General features: G+C 39.6%; 1 protein-coding gene across 1 annotated transcript in view; it reads right to left on the minus strand.

The window, feature by feature from the left end:
- Window positions 1-316: 316 nt before the first annotated feature.
- The window catches only part of sema3b (sema domain, immunoglobulin domain (Ig), short basic domain, secreted, (semaphorin) 3B), a 50,269-nt gene continuing 32,763 nt past the window's right edge, over window positions 317-17,822 (minus strand). The window contains exons 5-18 of the mRNA XM_051652501.1: window positions 15,100-15,219; window positions 14,520-14,613; window positions 14,300-14,419; window positions 14,038-14,180; window positions 13,802-13,916; window positions 13,621-13,690; window positions 13,242-13,386; window positions 12,806-13,025; window positions 12,637-12,725; window positions 7,494-7,535; window positions 7,220-7,377; window positions 7,037-7,092; window positions 5,640-5,779; window positions 317-5,398 (exon numbers count right to left, since the gene is read on the minus strand). Of these exons, the coding sequence (XP_051508461.1) occupies window positions 4,916-5,398; window positions 5,640-5,779; window positions 7,037-7,092; window positions 7,220-7,377; window positions 7,494-7,535; window positions 12,637-12,725; window positions 12,806-13,025; window positions 13,242-13,386; window positions 13,621-13,690; window positions 13,802-13,916; window positions 14,038-14,180; window positions 14,300-14,419; window positions 14,520-14,613; window positions 15,100-15,219 (1,995 nt within the window). The 3' untranslated portion in view covers window positions 317-4,915. The remainder of the gene's footprint in view (window positions 5,399-5,639; window positions 5,780-7,036; window positions 7,093-7,219; window positions 7,378-7,493; window positions 7,536-12,636; window positions 12,726-12,805; window positions 13,026-13,241; window positions 13,387-13,620; window positions 13,691-13,801; window positions 13,917-14,037; window positions 14,181-14,299; window positions 14,420-14,519; window positions 14,614-15,099; window positions 15,220-17,822) is intronic.

The following is a 17,822-nucleotide window of genomic DNA, read 5'->3' on the forward strand; positions in this document are numbered from 1 at the left end:
ACCACATTTTAGCCTAAAACTTGAAACTTTCCTTTAAATATCTTTGACATGTGAACAGTCACCCTTGTCAATTTAATGTATAAATTGATCAAGTTGGTTACATTTAAACTTAAAGTTCAAAAAGGCAGATGTTACATTATAAAAATGTTTTTTCTTTTTTTTTTTTTTTTTTTTAGATTACAAACTAATGTTAGAATAATAATACACATTGTTAAACAATATCTTCAGATTACAATATTTGTTGGCCAAATCAATGGTTTGATATATTTTTTAAATCATTAAAATGATTTATTTTTCATTAAAAGTTAACGTGTGTTAAAATCACTTTCTTGGGCAATAACGGTGGATATTCAATAGATAGATAAACTGACTAAATTGACCAAACTGTTCATAAATAAACATACCCCAAGTCTGATTCAATTGAAAACCTGCACAACAGCGTCCTCGAGTGGTGAGCTTGCACTACTGCATACATAGCAATGAACTAGTTTAATAAGTGTTAAAAGTGTTGATAAGTGAGTCACTACTCTCTCTCTCTCTCTTCGCTGCCTTACTCTTAGAATACCTCACTCGGCCTATTAATCACAAATAAAACTGAGTGAAGAGTCATTGCTGTGGAGTTATTTTAAAGTAACTGTATGTTTAATTGTTTTAATCAATTACAGTCTGATGCAACAATCCACAGAGAAAAACTCAGGGAGTAATACAGTGTTCACGTCAACTTTGGCCTTCGACCTTTGACCAGTCCACAAAATGAAACTCACACAGAAGTCGTAATACTTAATGACACAAACAGAGTCTTTCACAAACACACACAATCTCTCACAATGAGACACTTACACTTGCTCTTTTCTTACACTCTCTCTCAAAAGCTGAGAAGCGTCACAAGGTAAAAAGAGATGGAAATGCTATTTGGAAGGTCTTTTTGTAAGAGTAAAACCAATTTGGCAAATAGCGACTTTCAAATGGAGTGCCAAGTTAGGTCTTGTATTAAATATGAATTAAAAAGAAGGGAAAGAATTTCAAAATATACACACAAGTATGTTCATATTCTCCTCGATCAAAATGGACATTACACATGTAGGTCAATTGAGCACAAACCACCACAACACTTTAGCTTATCGAGTCATAAATATACCATGGAAACACCACATAACCTTGTAGGACAGTTTTAAAAACATGGTCTTTACATAAAAAAAGAAAATAATAATAAAATTGAATTAAAAACGCTCATCAAGATGTCATGTACAAAAAAAAAAAAGAAGATATAAATACTTCCACATGAGAATCGACCAGTTCCACTCAAAACATTCTTACATCTGTTTAAAAAATGAATCATAATGTATTATTTTACAGTTCCAAATTTTTCACTTTCCGACACAGTAGAAACAACAAGTAACCACCATGACCAGAAGAGGGCGCCCTACACAAAGCTCAACAGCACCACCACACCATCTTACACACATGACACCTCTCCCAGTGCCATGCGCCTTTGGTCGATCCCAAAACAAAAACATCCCCACAAATTACCATAGTAATCAAAGTGTCAACCAAATGCCATAGTTACTGCAGTTATAGCTACTACTGTTAAATCATAATGAATTAATATAGGATCACTTCAAACAGTTTAAGACCTTTATGATTTATTTCTGTCATTTTAATTAATTTTTTTGATGACAAGTTTCATTGGATTAGAAATGACTGTAGTAAATATGGAATTTACTGTAAGAACGTAGTTACCATAGTACATTTCTAGAATGTCACTTTTGGACTTTTGAGATTCACTCCCATACTGAATCATTCCCACTGCAATTGAAAAAAAAAAAAAAACAATCCCATCAAGACATGTTTGAAAACATGCAATTCAACCCTGTTTTTTTCCACATGGAGAAAAACTGAATGAAAATTGAATGGACCATTGGTTAGCCTAGACTCAATGTGGAAACAAAGGACATGTTTCTTATCTTCAGCGATTATTTGGGTTTTCTGATTTAACTCATTACGTAGGCCTACTAACATACTGTATATCGGCCAATACATAAGCTGGGATGTTATGATGTACATAGAACAATATATTTTTTTTAAAACAGAGAATATATTTATAGAATGATACTAAGTTAACTTATTTGAACATGGTAGAGCTGTATAAAAAACAGGGACATGTACAAATACATGACTATTCTGCCATTTTTATGAACAGCACTTTAGATTCAGGGTTAACTGAAAGTTTTTAAAAATGTTTCTTAGTAGATTTCCTCCTTTAGTATCAGACAATATGTGCCATGTACACACTGCAGCTAAGTATGGTTGTCGGTACACCTTTTAGTGCTTAGACTGTTCTGTTCACACACAGTAGTGTGTATGGAACCGAACTGAACAACTAGTTGTTAATGGTGTGATCAATAGCACGTGTGAGATGTGTCCATCTTCTCCTGGTGCAAATCACACTACCAGAAGTATGTGTCTTCATTGATTCATATATTTCCAGTTTCTCTCTCCACTGTTTCTCTCATCAGCTCTGCGGTCTCTGGGTAACCCATACATTACAGTCCAGAGAGAGTGCGAGCGCTGTTAAACAGAAGCTGCTTAAGGCTGCATTACACTACATGACTTCAACACCAATTTTAGGCCCTATTTTCAGTCGGGTCGAGTCAGTACTAGTCGGCTCCAGTTAGAGTTGACAGATTTCACAGAAAATCATTGGGTACCAACTCCGATTTTTTTCCCTCCAACTATGATTCCATCTAGACGGAGGTTATCAAATATTTTTGATATTTTTCAGCCAACTTTCCTCGACTACAGAGGAAATCTGTCATATTGACCAAGTCTTCACACCCAAGAATGCGCTCAAATGTGCTCGGTCCATTTCTTTCGCCACGGAACACAGAGGAGCATCAACAACAACAGCAGCCGTTCCGAAATCCATGTGTTTTTTTTACATCTGTCAGGCGTCTTCAAAAAAGTGAGGGTGTGTATTTCCACACAGTGTTTGGCGATAAATTGTGCGAGGGGAAAATGTGGTTAGGTGGGTGGACAAAATTTTGACTATTTTGGAATGATTTGGGCAGGTTTTAAAAATTATAAAATTATAATTCAATTGATCATGCAGCTAAAATATATAAAATGGCTCCATACAAAATTCTTCAAATAGCCAATCAAATTGCCAAAACACTGATTGACAGAAAATTTGTTCAGTCCTGTTCAGAGGAGCTACGAGGTGCCACACCCACTAGTTTGTTCTGAATGAACAGGTGTCGCCTCTGGATTTTAGTGATAGATGTTAGGCAAAGTCTAAACGAGATAGAGGTGAATATAATGTGAAACCATGATCTCAAGTCATGATTATGCCAGGACTTTTCTGTGGCATTTTGTTCAAGCCCATTTGATGCTCTTGCAATCCGAAGAAGAAATTGCACCTGAGAATTTCCCCTATGACTAATAATGCCTTTTGCTAAAAGTTCAATGATGCTGGATGAGACCACTGCAGGATACTTCGCACTCATGGTGATTATATCGCTCACTCTTCCCACATCTAATAATCATGTGGAGTGAGCATTTTCACGCATGACACTATTTAAAAGCGACTCCTGAAAATGCCCCACCTCTTTAGACACATAGATGTGCACACAGGCCTGAACATGGAATGCATGAACATTCTGTCGATTCTGTCGATGGCAGCTAACTAAACATTGCCGGATGAAAATACATATCTGGTGAATAGTCTCTTTGCTCAAAAATAGCAAACACAAAACTGATTAAATTGGTGGCATTCATATTTTTTGTTCACAGGCACGAGACACTGCAGCGTAGCTATGGTTATCACTTGTCAGTCATCACAATTGCTGGAGTAACTCGTAAAAAGTGAGGGGATTCACTCATTTAAATGCTCTTGTCACTCCTGAAACTTTGTAGTGTGTACGTGGCCTATTACCCATAATGCCCCTGTACATTAATTCTGTGTCTATCTCAGTCTCATGCAACACATATCATAAGAAATAAAAGAACCCTGAAATAAAACTTCAAAATAAAACACAATTCAAAATAAAATTTCACCTTTGCTACTCTGTAGACTCCCCATGACAGAAATGTAAAGCTCACTGACCTCTTTATATTTTCAAGGTATATAATTACTGTAGCATGAAAAACATTCACTAAGAAACTCTCTTAGCTGCAACCTTACCAGATCACAAATGCACAGTTTTGCTGATTCTTTTTGCTCTGTTTTTCTCTATTTTTGTTTTATTTATTTTTTTTGTTGCTTTTTAAAGATGTAAGTTTTCATGCAGTGTAAGAAGCATGATAAAGTTCATTTAGTGCTGGTGAGTCAGAGGTCTGTGTGGTCTCTGCTTTAGGGCCAAAGTAAGACAGGAATCTAGTCTACAGATCACACGTTGCACAAACAGCCAGATAAAAACAAAGTATACATGAATTTACAGAATGTGTGATTGTGTTTACCGATTTAGGCAGCGCATGCATGTGTTTGTATCTTCATTTTCCAGGTACAGGTCTTCCAGTTATAATTCAAAGGGATGTTTTTTGCTTTCAGAGTTCAAGAGTGTGGGCCGCTGCCTTCTTGCGTCTGTGTTAGTATTTAGATGAACTGGAGTGGAATCATAAGGAGTAGACTGTAGTAAACTGATGAGGTAATAGATGGGGGCTATAGGCAGAGGTACGAGCGAGATTGGGGTCGTGGGGCACTAGATAGGGTCTTTAGACTAGAGATGAGTGTAATAGAGTTTATAGAGGCTGATAACAAGCAGTGTCTTCGTGAGCAGAATGATGTTGTCAGAAGGGGTAATAAAAAGCAGAACGGTATGAGATGCTGTGTGAGGATCTGTCCACATCCAGTGATCTCTTGTTTTGGCTCTTTCTCTCTGTCTCTCAGTCTTTCTTTCATGAAACCTCTCATCCCTTGCTACTCTCCTGCACTCCGAGGGGCTCTGGGGGCAGGTCTTCCGTCATGTGTTCTGCGATTTCGCCCTTTCCTCACTTCCTTCAGGTGCTTCCACTTTTTATGATTCGAGTGCAGTGGATCATGAACTGGGGCCTCGTTGGCTGGATCGGGAGCGCTCTTTCCAGATAGGCTATGCTTACGTGACCAAACTTGTTCACAAATCTGATCAACCGTGCTCAAGTTTGGGTGATCCACCAACTGCATGAAGTCCCTGTACCACAGCTTTTGATTGGTGGATTGCCCGTGGGTGTGGGCGGGGCTGCGAGGGTTAGGAGCGGAAGGGGCAGGGCCAGTTGAAGGCAAAATCTCCAGTGTGATTGCAAGGAGGGTTTGTGTGAATCCATGTTCCATTGCGTGACACTGATACACACCGCTGTCTCTACGCACAACACGTCTAAACAACAGGCCTCGTTCTGTATGCAAAACACGGTCGTCCAGACGAACCTATAAACACACACACAAAGACACAATGAATGCATCAAGTATCAGTAGTGATTGCACTGATAACAGAGAATTAACTCATTAAAGACACCCATTTATCATTCCTTATCAATGCTGTCTCAATCCTCCGTCTTTCTCATACTGTAATTATGACACACACTGTGTCTGCATCAGCCCACCTATCTCTCTCTGTTTCTGTTTTCTCCCTCTAGCTCTGTCTAATCTCTCTTTCTTTCTCTCTCACCTCCTCCCAAGGGTTTTCAGAATGCCTCTGATAGGTCCATGTAATCTCGGCCAGTAGTGATTTGGGGACACATTCCAGGAAAGAGCTGCTTCCATCCACAGCGTATAACTTCTTCTCTAGGACACGCTGTTTCTGATGGTCTGCAAGACACATGCAAAACAAATGTTCAAAAATCATTGGTTACATGTGCAGAGTAATTCCTCTTCCACAGTAAAGCATTTATACAATCTAATAGTATATATAAATATCAAACAGATTTCCCGAACAATCGCCTTGTCTTCCTTTGATCGGAAAACAGATAGTCCCACTCAGGGCTGTAGCAAGAAATCGTTATCACCTTTCAGCCCATTAGCTAAGGCCCTGGTCCGACCCTTAACTCACTGCAGTGGTCGAGCCAATGTTGCTGTATTGGGCTGGTTGGGATGTTTAGTACGTTTACATGCACTTTAAAAGTTCGATTTCAGGCAGACTAAAACAATAATTCGTTTTTTTAAAGGTTCACTCAGTCATTTTTTTTTTCTTCATTTAAAAGTTTAACTTCTCAAGAAATTAATAGTAATTTTGAAACATATGTATAAAATCATTACCATTTATGTGAGATGAAGAGTTCAGTCATATAATTAACCTTATAAAAAGCTCTTTTATTCTACATGGGGAGGTCCCCCTCATGGGGGCAGTCATGTTAGGATCACATGACCAGCTGAATACTATTCGCTTAATCTCAGTAACCGCCCTGTTATTGGACACTTTCATTCATGCATTAAATTAATCCTGGTTTACTTTGCATAGTGAATTTCTACAATGGCATTGGTAACTGGAATCTTCTGTGTTTGAATGATGCAGAATCCAGGACACTAGGTGTCAGTGTAAGACTATGTAAGCCACTTCGATATACTTCAAAATATTACTGAGTGCACCTTTAAAATGTCAACTGACAGTCCTATTTTTGCAAAGTCGGACTAACAGACCTAGATAATGCTGATGTAGGTTAGCTTCCTCCAGCATGTGTACTTTTTAATCAGACCACAATTGGCCTTGCCATTAGGCACATGCTCCGAAAGACAGGTGATGTGCGATGTGTGTTTAACAGTTCCTCAGCTGATGTCCTTCCTTCAAATATTCCATTACGCATTGTTCCTTGTATACTTGGACAAACAATGAAGACTATAGCTTGACTACACAAGACCCCGCTGTAGATCGATTATAACTGCACATGTACTGAGACATTATATTTTTGTTAGAATCAACCTGCTTATAGTTTACAGGTCTCTGTATATAAACACTGAATAGGCGAAAGTATTTGAACATCGAAAACCTAACCCTAACTGTGAAGTAGTGAAAACAGAGAACAGAGAAATGTCTCCTTCTAGAGGTTGACAGCGGTACTGCAGTATTACCTCCTGAGCAGAGTGCATTAGGATCACCATTCCTCACATCCTGACGCCGGAACCTTCTATGCACAAATACAAATACACACAAAAATGTTGTTGTTAGCACATTCAAAAACATAAATGAGTCTGTGAAACACATCATGTATTAATAAAGCCATGTAATGCCAAGTATGACTGAAGCTACAGTACCGTTTTGTGTTTGGCAGGTAGCGTGTGCATGTGTGTCCATCCCAGGCGCAGTATGGATCTCGAGCCAGGCAGCACTCGGCACACGCTTTACCGTACATACTGCAGCGGTGCAGAGGCACCTGGACAACACCTGTATCTGAACCAACGTACAGCTGTTGCTGTAGAGGGAGAGAGAGAGAGAATATCACATGATTTAGTAAAATGCTTCTTTCATGTGTTTCTATAATTTTATTTAAAACATCTGTTACTTAATAAAAAACAGACTCATTCTCACCCGTTTAGAAGAAATCTGCATACTAATGATAGACGAGGAATCCTGCAGAGAAAAGAGAGAATGTGAATGTGTAGTAAGCCAAAAGTATACCTTGGTTAGAAGCAAATGGTAGGCATCTGTGTATAGGACACGTGAAACAAATTTCGTCTTCAGCAGAGTGCTCGGGCACTGAATGCGTATGGCCCGATTACAAGGCGTACTCTGAACATGCAGTATGCGCATGCACCTGGAGTTATTTGCACTAATTAGTGGGTCCATAAGGTGGCAACACTCACAGTTGAGTGGTTGCTTTCATGAAAAAGCGCTAGGAGATGTAATTGCCACTAAACAACAGGAGAAGAATGTGGAAACAACAACAGTGGGTGTGCACATCAACAATGCATGATTGAGGAGGTCAGGAGATACCTGCATTTGTAGAATTTGAATCTGAAGGACTATAAACACATCTTTATGGGTCTAAACTCCTTGAAAGAAATAGTCCAGTATCTCATAGCAATCATAGCGCACACGCACCAACCGCCTGTGTGGGCGCACAGTCAAATTAAGTATACTTTAAAAAGCTGAGTGTTCGGAGTCACGTGAAACCATGTGAGGTTCGGACGTGTGAACAGCGAGCTCTGTGCACTTTGCTAGTTTTAGCATTATTATCGTCATAAACCGGTGAGATTCAATACACTCTGTTCCTTAACTGTTCTAGGAAGACAATATGAAAAAGAGTTCAAAATCTTCGGGATCCGGAGACATTAAAAGACACTTACATGCTCCAGCTGATGCCCCCGACAAGACCGCGGACCAGGGAGCAGATTTGGCCAGTGAAGTGTGGGAAATTTGGCGAGAATTGTTGAACTTGTTGGCAATGATGACGAAGGTTACTGCTGACTTGGAGGATCTTGCTGTAATACACTGATCCATCACTGCCATGGAGACGAAATTCACTGAGGTGGTTATAAGAGTGGGGGACGTCGAGAAGCAGATCGATTATCTGGAGTCATCCAAGAGGGAATTAGCTGCTAATCCACTAGCAACCAAGGCAAATTTGGAGTGTGTCTGGGAGAAACTGGAGGATATGGAGAATCATAGTCAGCGAAATAACATCTGTATTGTTGGAATTCCTGAGGGAGCAGAGGGTCAGAATATGGTGGAATTCCTGAACGGGCTCTTTCTGTGTCTGCTCGGCATAACAGGCCATAAGCTGGAAATCGAGCGGGCTCACAGGGTTCCGGCTCGTCGATCCGCTGAGGGAGACAGACCCCGATCAATTCTGGCCAAATTTCTGAGATCATCCAATAAAGATCTCGTGTGATGCGAGGAGTAAAGGAAGGCTTTCTTGGAAAAACCACAGCATTTTCTTGTTCCCAGACTTTGCGTATTCGACAAGAGAGAAACGTGATCGATTCAAGGAATGCAAGAAACTCTTGCATCAACAGAATGTTGCTTATGCACTGATGTTCCTGGCCAAATTGAGAATAGATGCTAAGGATGGCCATAAAACATTTACATGCCCACAGCAAGCATTGTCCTTCATAAAGTCAATGGAGTAAGTTATTTTGTGGTACTCACGGTGCAGCCAAGTGGGCCTGATTCACTGAACATTCACTTGATTGTTCGAGGAACTGAGTGCCTTTTTTGTTTCTTTTTACGCTGGTTCCGCCTAGCGGCTGGAGTTTGTTTTGTGGAATAACACTCCTTCAGGACAGTGTTGTGGATGAATCCACACGTTCTTTGTGCTTATGCCTCCTATTGGCTGGAGTTAGTTTTGTGGAGTATTTCTTGCAGGACATTGGAGTGATTAGGTCATTTGTTGCACTCATGTAGCAGTCGAATGGGTCGACACACTGAACTTTCGTTTGACTGTCCGAGGAAAATGAGTGGCCTTTTTTTTTTGTGCTGGTTGCGCTAGTGGCTGGAGTTTGTTTTGTGGAGGAACACACCTTCGGGACAGTTATAATAGAAATATGATATAGTGTTTCTTCAAGAAGCTGAAAAATTTGTGAAGATATGGGGTGGACAGGTTTTCTTTAGTGCTGGTTCAAGTAAAAGCAGGGGAGTCATCACACTGATAAGTAAACATCTACAATTCAAATGTCTCAAACAGATTAAAGATAAATTAGGAAGAGTCATTATTGTTTAAGCAGAAATTCAGGGGCAAAGTCTTATTTTGGCTAATATTTACGCACCTAACGTTGATGATCAGGGCTTTTTATAAATCTTGAGAGGGATGTTGCAAGCCACTGGCACCCCTCATGATATAATATTGGGAGGAGACTTTAATCTTTTGATGGTCTTTGATCATAGTGAAGCAAAAGTGTGCAAGCCCCCTATAGCAACACTGACGCTTCTCAGGATGTGTGAAAATCCTGGTCTTACAGATATTTGGAGACTTTTGAACCCATCTGGTAGGGACTATAATTTTTTTTTCATCAGTCCATAAGATTTATTCTAGAATAGATTTTTTTTTATATCTAAGTCCCTCATTTCATCTGTTGTTGATTGCTCAATTGGAAACATTTTAGTCTCAGATCACGCCCTGGTGAGTTTAGAGGTGTTGCCACATATGGAGAAAAGGAAATCATATAGTTGGCACTTTATGGATCCCTTTTGCAAAATCCTGAATTTCAACAAATGTTAAAGGTTGAATCAGTATCCTCTGTGGGCGTGGCTTGGGAGGCTCTTAAGGTGGTTCTTAGGGGTCGGATCATACAGTATGCCTCATGAGAACTCGTGGAGTTGGAAGGGAATATTTAAAAGTGCCGAGGCAGAGCTGAAGCGCCGAATGTCATCTGATGGCCTCAGGGAATTGACCCAATTGAAATACAGATATAATATTATTTTGTCGCGGAAGGTGGAGTTTTGGCTATTCAGGGCAAGACAGTCATACTTTGAGTCAGGGGACAAAGCAGGGATGCTTTTGACTAGATATATAAAGTAGAGAGAGTCTTTTTCTACCATTCCCACAGTGAAATCTGCTGGTGGTGAAATATTTACCTCAGCCATTGATAATAAAATTAATTTTTAAAGAATTCTATCTTGATCTCTATAGTTCCACATCTTCGTCTACTGATGAAGATATTAGAAACTTTGTGTAAATTGACAACTGAGCAAAACATTTGCTAGAAGCCTATACGGAATCATTAAAGAATGGAAAGCTTCCGCCAACCATGACACAAGCCCGGATCAGTCTGATTCTTAAAAAAGGACAAAGATCCAAGTGAGTGTAAGAGTTACTGTTCAATTTCCCTGATCCAGCTAGACGTCAAAATATTGTCAAAATTTTTGGCTAACCGATTAATTAAAGTTATGATATCTCTTATACATATAGATCAGGTGGGGTTTATTCGGGGCCGCAGCTCTTCTGATAACATTAGGTGTTACATCAATATCATGTGGTCAGTGGCGAATGATCAGACTCCGGTTGCTGCCATCTCACTTGACGCTGAAAAGGCTTTTGATATGGTAGAATGGGAATTATATGAGTTCAGGAATACTTTTATTGGATGGATTAAGTTACTTTATAGACACCCGGTAGTGGCAGTACGAACATATGGATTAATTTCAGATTATTTTACTCTGGATAGGGGCACCCGGCAGGGTTGCCCTCTTTCCCCATTATTGTTCTGTCTTGCCCTGGAGCCATTAGCAGCAGCGATAAGAAAGGAGGATGATTTTCCAAGTGTGGTGGCGGGAGGTAGGGCGCGTAAGCTTTTGCTTTACGCAGATGATATTTTATTATTCGTCTCCGACCCTATTAGATCTATGCCTTGCCTCCACAGAATTATTAATTCATTTTCTAAATTCTTGGGATACAGAGTTAATTGGCCTAAATCTGAAGCTTTGGCTCTGACAGCTTACTGCCCGGTAATGGCTTTTCAGCTGGGCGCCTTTCAGTGGCCCTAACAGGGCATTAAGTATTTGGGTATTTTATTCCCAGCAAATTTGTGTGATTGAGTTAATTTTGACCCTTTAATAAAAAGGTAAGAGAAGTTAAGTTACACCCCGTTATCTTGCATTTGCACTCGGTATGGACAAAAGTGTCCAGAGTGTTTAATTTTTACATTTATTTAAATGTGCCTTGAGCATATGGCTGAACCTAAAATTATGTATTAATAAGTCCCCTTTCTGCTGGTAAGAGTGGATTATGAGGGAGGTTGCTACACTCGGTGACCTATATGAGAGTGGAGTGTTGAGATCTTTCAAAAATTTGGTTCAACATTTTGGGATTCCCAGATCTCAGTTTTTTTTTTTTATATTTACAGCTGTGCCATCTGCTCTGTACTATGTTTGGGAGTAGCATGCAGCACCTAAAGTGGCAGACACTCTGGGAGTGGTGATTACTGCTTTTGGAAAAGGTCATGAGGCATCAGTGTATTACTCCCTGCTAATTCAGAGTCTGGGGGACGGAGCTTTAACTTCTATCAAAAGATTATGGGAGAAAGATTAAAACTTGGTATTGGAGGAGGGCGTGTGGGCTAGGATTTAAAAACATTTCTAGTCTGCATCTAGAGATGCAAGGGTGCGCCTTATGCAATTCAAGATTATACATTGATTCTATTGGACCCCCTCTAGATTGTATAGGCTTGGTCTTAAAGACACAACCACCTACTGGCGATGTCAATCAGAAGATGGAGACACAACCCATGTCTAACAGTGGGGGTTAAGTATTGATTCTGTTTGTTTATGTTTTGCTTTTCTTTGTTTAATATATGAATCAATAAAAAATGTTAATCACAAAAAAAAGAACAAAAAAAAAGAGTGTTTGACTGTACGCAGATGCTAAGCATTCGTATCAAAATCGAAGTATGCTTTGGGCTTTACGCTTATGGTGGGGACTTTCCATTCACTTTCTTACATTGTCTGAGCTAATGATAGTTTCTGTCTCCTTACCCTACCCTGAACCCTAAATCTAACACTCACACAAACCTGTTAACAAAGACATTATTTAGTATGTTTAATAAGCAGATTTCCTTAGGGGAACTGTTGGCTGGTCCCCACAATGTAGTTGATTTCAGGTTTTACTATAATTTTGGGGACATTTGATCGCCATATCATAAACATACCATAGACTTCTGTTGTTTTTTGGAGGACATATTTGTCCTCAAAATAAAGCTAAATACATACACACACACACACACTCTCTTTCTCTAACCTTAAAGACCTGCAGCTCTTCCAGCAGAAGCTCTGTGTTACTCCAGCTTCCCTTGGGCACAGAGATCACCTTCAGCACAGAGCCAACATCTTCAGATAGACACAGAGAGGGGTTATCACATTCATATATACAAACACACACATACATAACCTTTTTTTATCTGCCTTACCTGTACCAATGAACATGACATCATAGTGTCCATCAGCTGCATTGACACGGTCTACGGTAATCTGAGTGAAGCTGTGCGGTATTCCGGTACGCAGGAACAGCGGCCGCCCTCCCAGTGGAGTGACTGGATTGAACATTAACGGATGATGTCTAGCAAACTGGATCACGTTATCAGGGTAACCTTTAGTGGACTCAAAACTACCAAAGGTCTTACTGGGGCACTGAGAGAGAGAGAGAGATTATAGCTGTAAAATCCAGAATCAAAATCCATTCACATGATATAACAGGTCTACACAGGTCAGGAATTATTTAAAATCTAAATCTACTTTTGTAACATTCATAAAATAGTTTTGTATTCCATAATCTTTGTTTTTAAATAGCATTGATGCCTCTACAGTATGTCTGTATGTTATGATAAATAGGGGATCTATTCCTACCATGCCAGGCCGTGGATATGGCACTTTACCCTGAAATGGAACCCACTGGTAATTTGGTCCCTCTTTATGGGCAAAGGGCCCTAAAAATGCCCGACGAATGTCATTCATGGTGTAAAGACACACTGCAGAACCTTGAAATACACTGCTGTAATACAGAAAAACACACATATAACTGTTAACATAAACTACAGGAATAAATAAATAGTCACACATTGGTTGAATTCAGGTAAACAGGGCCACTTTTTCTCATTGAAATGAATGGCAAAAGTGGCCCATTTCACCTGAATTCACCCTAAATGTTTCATGTTTCAAAACAGAATATAAATGCTTCTATCTCATCCATCATATAGATCATAAACACTCTCTGATGAACTCTGACCTGGAAGTGGTAAAGACAGTGTAGATTAGAGGGTTTTTTCTGTCACGGGTCTGCAGCACAAACACATCCCCTAAAGGTCAGGACAAAGGTCAAAAGTCAAAGAAATGCAATTGTCAGTTATCTCAGCATAATCTGACCCTTGGAAGAGTGTTTGTGAGTTAGTGTGTGGGATTGTTCTTACTAAGTTCATCAAAGTGTGTTTCAGTGCCATCGTGGCCTGGGACAGAACACACAAGACGGGCCTTTAGAAATGTTGTCCACTTATTTACTAGACTGCGCTGTCCTCCCATATCATTCTGTAATAAACAAAAGCAGACAAACACAGTCATTTAAATCAAAATGATAAACAAACTCCAGCCGATGGTTATTAAGCTTAGTAAGAAGTTAAAAAACACTGATAATTGATTGGCTCCTAACCCGGCAGAGCTGACCAATCCGCGCATAGGTAACCTTTCCGAATCCCTGAGCTTCCACAGCAGTTTCTCTGAAGAAGAAGAAGACTTTATCATCGTCAGGATTCTCACTCTCAGGAACACCAAAAGCGGCTATGAACTTTGGCTCTGCAACACACAGCATTGTCATAGGGCTTATTCTCACTGTCAAAAACCAGATAATCAAAGATGTGACTAAATAAACACATGCAAAATTTGTCTAAGATACTCTCTCATACACAACACACCATTGAGCCAGCGAGAATCATGCTGTTCTGTTCGTATAGAGGGCCTTTGTCCCATGCTGCGGAAGATTGTAAAGTCCCGCCCCATCAGATCAGTGGCCGCACCTGCATAAAGCTCATCACCTATATGATGACATAAAGATGGTTAGTGATTGGTCATGATGTAATAGGCTATTTTAAAAGTGATGTATATAGCTGAACAGTGGCAGACAGCCAAGCTAACCAATCAGAACAGATGCTGATGTGTGACGTGGGTCATATGGACTCTTTCCTTTTCCATCTTCTACCACAGAGGGATCGATTCTAAACACATGATCCTACGGAGAGAGGGAGAGCTTTATTTTTAGCAGTGAATTTGGACAACACACTGCAAAACATAATTTTCTATTCAGCATTTTTGTCTTTCTTTCCTTTGAAAATATTGAAACATCCTTAAACAAGATCATTTTTCTTGAAAAGCAAAATTGTGTAAGGTGATAAGACTTGAATTAAGTTTATTTTTCTTACTCAAATGGCATATTTTTTTCTTGTTTTAAAACAAGAAAAAAACAATGTATCCACTGGGTAAGAAAAATAAACCTAATTGAAAATATATTCTCTGCAAACACGTCTTAATATCTAACAATTCTGGTTCTCAAGTAAATGTATCTTATTTTAAGGTTTCGATATTTTTTCTAGAAAGTAAGACAAAAAAACAGATGTGTGTTCCAAAAAGCTAAATTGGGGTCATATTACACACACTCATTCAAGTGCATCCACACACACACATGCACGCACGCACACACACAAACATGCAGTCTTACCTCCAACTTCTGTCCCACCTCAACGTAAGCACAGGTAGGGTGGAATGCCCCAGTCCCACATGTATACAGGTGAGTCCGATTATAGTGGTGGAGCACTTTCACATAGTTTACGCAGTCCGTCTGCAATACACACACAAATCAACTTTATGATGGATATATTACACATATTTTCACCAGTTCATCTGTCAGACACAGACACTGTCGCCATCTTGATTGTCTATCAGTAGCCCAGTGCCAAGGACAGAAAAAAACACAAACACAGTTTTTTTTTTGGTTAGTTTCTTAAGGGACCTCAAGAACAAAAATGAAACATAATTGTATTACGTATCCCTGACGACAGTCTGACACTTCTACTGACCTTTCCCTGCTCACTGTGATCCCGGAACTCTCTGTAATTCTCACACTCTCTCTTTGACACACAGAAACAAAGACACACCAACTGTTAGACTGACACATACACACATGAACACATATAGTCTTTCTGTCTCTCTTTTCCTTTGTGAGTGTGCTCGCTGGAGCATGGCACATTTCCCAGAGCACCAGAAATCGCTACGACAGCATGAGGGAGTTAGAACATCCGGATTCCAGGGTAAAAAGAGAGGATACAGGGATGAAGCAGGGAGGGAAAGAGGGGAATGTGAAAGAGAAAAAAAACATGATGAGAAGAGACGAGATGAAAATAGACGAGAAGAAACAAGACAAGAAGAGGTAAGAAGAGATGAGGAGACGAAACATGATGAGAAGAGATGAGACATGACAAGAAAAAGAAAAGAAAAGAGACAAGATATGAAGAGATGAGAAGAGAACAGATGAGATGATGTGATGTGACAAAATATGATGAGAAAAGAAAAAGAGAAGAGACGAGATGATACAAGACATGATGAGGAGAAAAAAGTAATGAGACATGATGAAAAGAGTGAAGATACAAGATGAAAAGAGACATCATGAGAAGAGATGAGATAATATGAGAAGAGATGAGACAACAAAACATGAGAATAGGAGATGAGAAGAGACATGATGAGAAGAGATGAGACAAAAAGAGACAAGATGAGAAGAGAAAAAGAGAAGAGACGATATGAGAAGAGACATGATAAAAGGTCAAGATGGGAAGAGATGAGGAGATGAAACATGATGAGAAGTGAAAAAGAGATGAGGTGAGACATGATGAGAAGAGAAGATAAGAAGAAAAGAAAAGACAAGAGAAGAGAGGAGAAGAGAAGAGAATAAAAGACGATTAGAAATGAGGAGACAAAACATGACAAAGAGAAGAGACAAAACATGAGGAGTAGTGAAAAATAAGGGAGATGAGATGAGACATGATGAGAAGAGGAGAGAAGAGAAAAGAAAAAACAAGAGGGGGCAAAACATGACAAGAAGAGAAAAAGAAGAGATGGAATGAGATATGATGAGAAAAGAAAAGAGATTATATGAGACATGATGAGAAGAAAAGAAGAGACAAGATAATACGAGACATGATGGAAAGAAAAGTAAAGAGAAGAGAAGAGAAACAATTAGAGATGACGAGACAAAACATGACAAGAAGAGAAAAGACGAAACATGATGAAAAGTGAAAAAGAGAAGAGACAAAATGAGACAAAACATGACAAGAAGAGAAAAAGAGAAGAGACAATATGAGAAGAGACATGATGAGATGAAAAGAGAAAAGAGATCATTAGAAATGAGGAGACAAAACATGACAAAGAAGAGAAGAGACGAAGCATGACAAGAAGTGAAGAAGTGAGGGGAGATGAGATGAGACATGATGAGAAGAGGAGAGAAGAGAAAATAAAACACAAGAGGGGACAAAACTGGACAAGAAGACAAAAAGAAAAGAGTGGATGAGGCATGATGAGAAGAGACAAGATGAGAAGAGATGAGACGAGACAAGAGATGAAACATGACAAAAAGAGAAAAAGAAGAGACGAGATTAGACATGATGAGAAGAAAAAGAAGAGACGAGATAATACGAGACATAATGTGAAGAGAAGAGAAGAGAAGAGAAGAGAAGAGAAGAGAAGAGAAGAGAAGAGAAGAGAAGTTGGTCTCTCAGGGTCTCTTCAGTTTCAGTTACAGATGTTTCTGATTTTTGGACTGTAATTACGGCTCACTCTATCTTCTCTCTCTGGGTAACGTATGCTCTCAACAGGAGAATAAACCCTGAACTGAACATCTGGTTAAATGTGGTCAAATCACAAACAAAGGAGTGTGTGTTTGTGTGTGTTTTGTGTAACCTCTCCACAACCCCTAAAAGAAAGATTGACATTTCTTGGTGCCCAATAACCTACCCGTCCTGCCATGCTTAAACCTTGCACACGTACACACACATATACAAACACACACAGGCAGGCACACATACAAGGCTAGTGGAGAACAAAGGCCTATCTTTGAACTTAACGCACCCTGTGAAGGGAGTGCATGTGTGTGTGTGTATGCGTAGTTGTGCGGTGGGGGTGGTGATGGGGTGGCGGAATAGAATCATCGAAGACCAATTAAGTTGCTGACAAACTGTGTTTATACAGAAAGGGGTCTCTACCTTTCTCTCTTCCCCTCGTACACACACTGGGGCTTCTGTTTTGAGAGCTTTACAGCTCTCAATAAGGGAAGGACGTGTTATGGGTGTGTGTGTGTGTGTGTGTGTGTGTGTGTGTGTGTGTGTGTGTGTTGATGAGGTCTTTGAAGTATGCCCATGAGACAAAGAAAAAGAAGGGAGAAAGAAAGACAGG

Source organism: Myxocyprinus asiaticus, chromosome 24 (genome assembly GCF_019703515.2).
Source record: "Myxocyprinus asiaticus isolate MX2 ecotype Aquarium Trade chromosome 24, UBuf_Myxa_2, whole genome shotgun sequence".
NCBI classification, from domain to species: Eukaryota; Metazoa; Chordata; class Actinopteri; order Cypriniformes; family Catostomidae; genus Myxocyprinus; species Myxocyprinus asiaticus.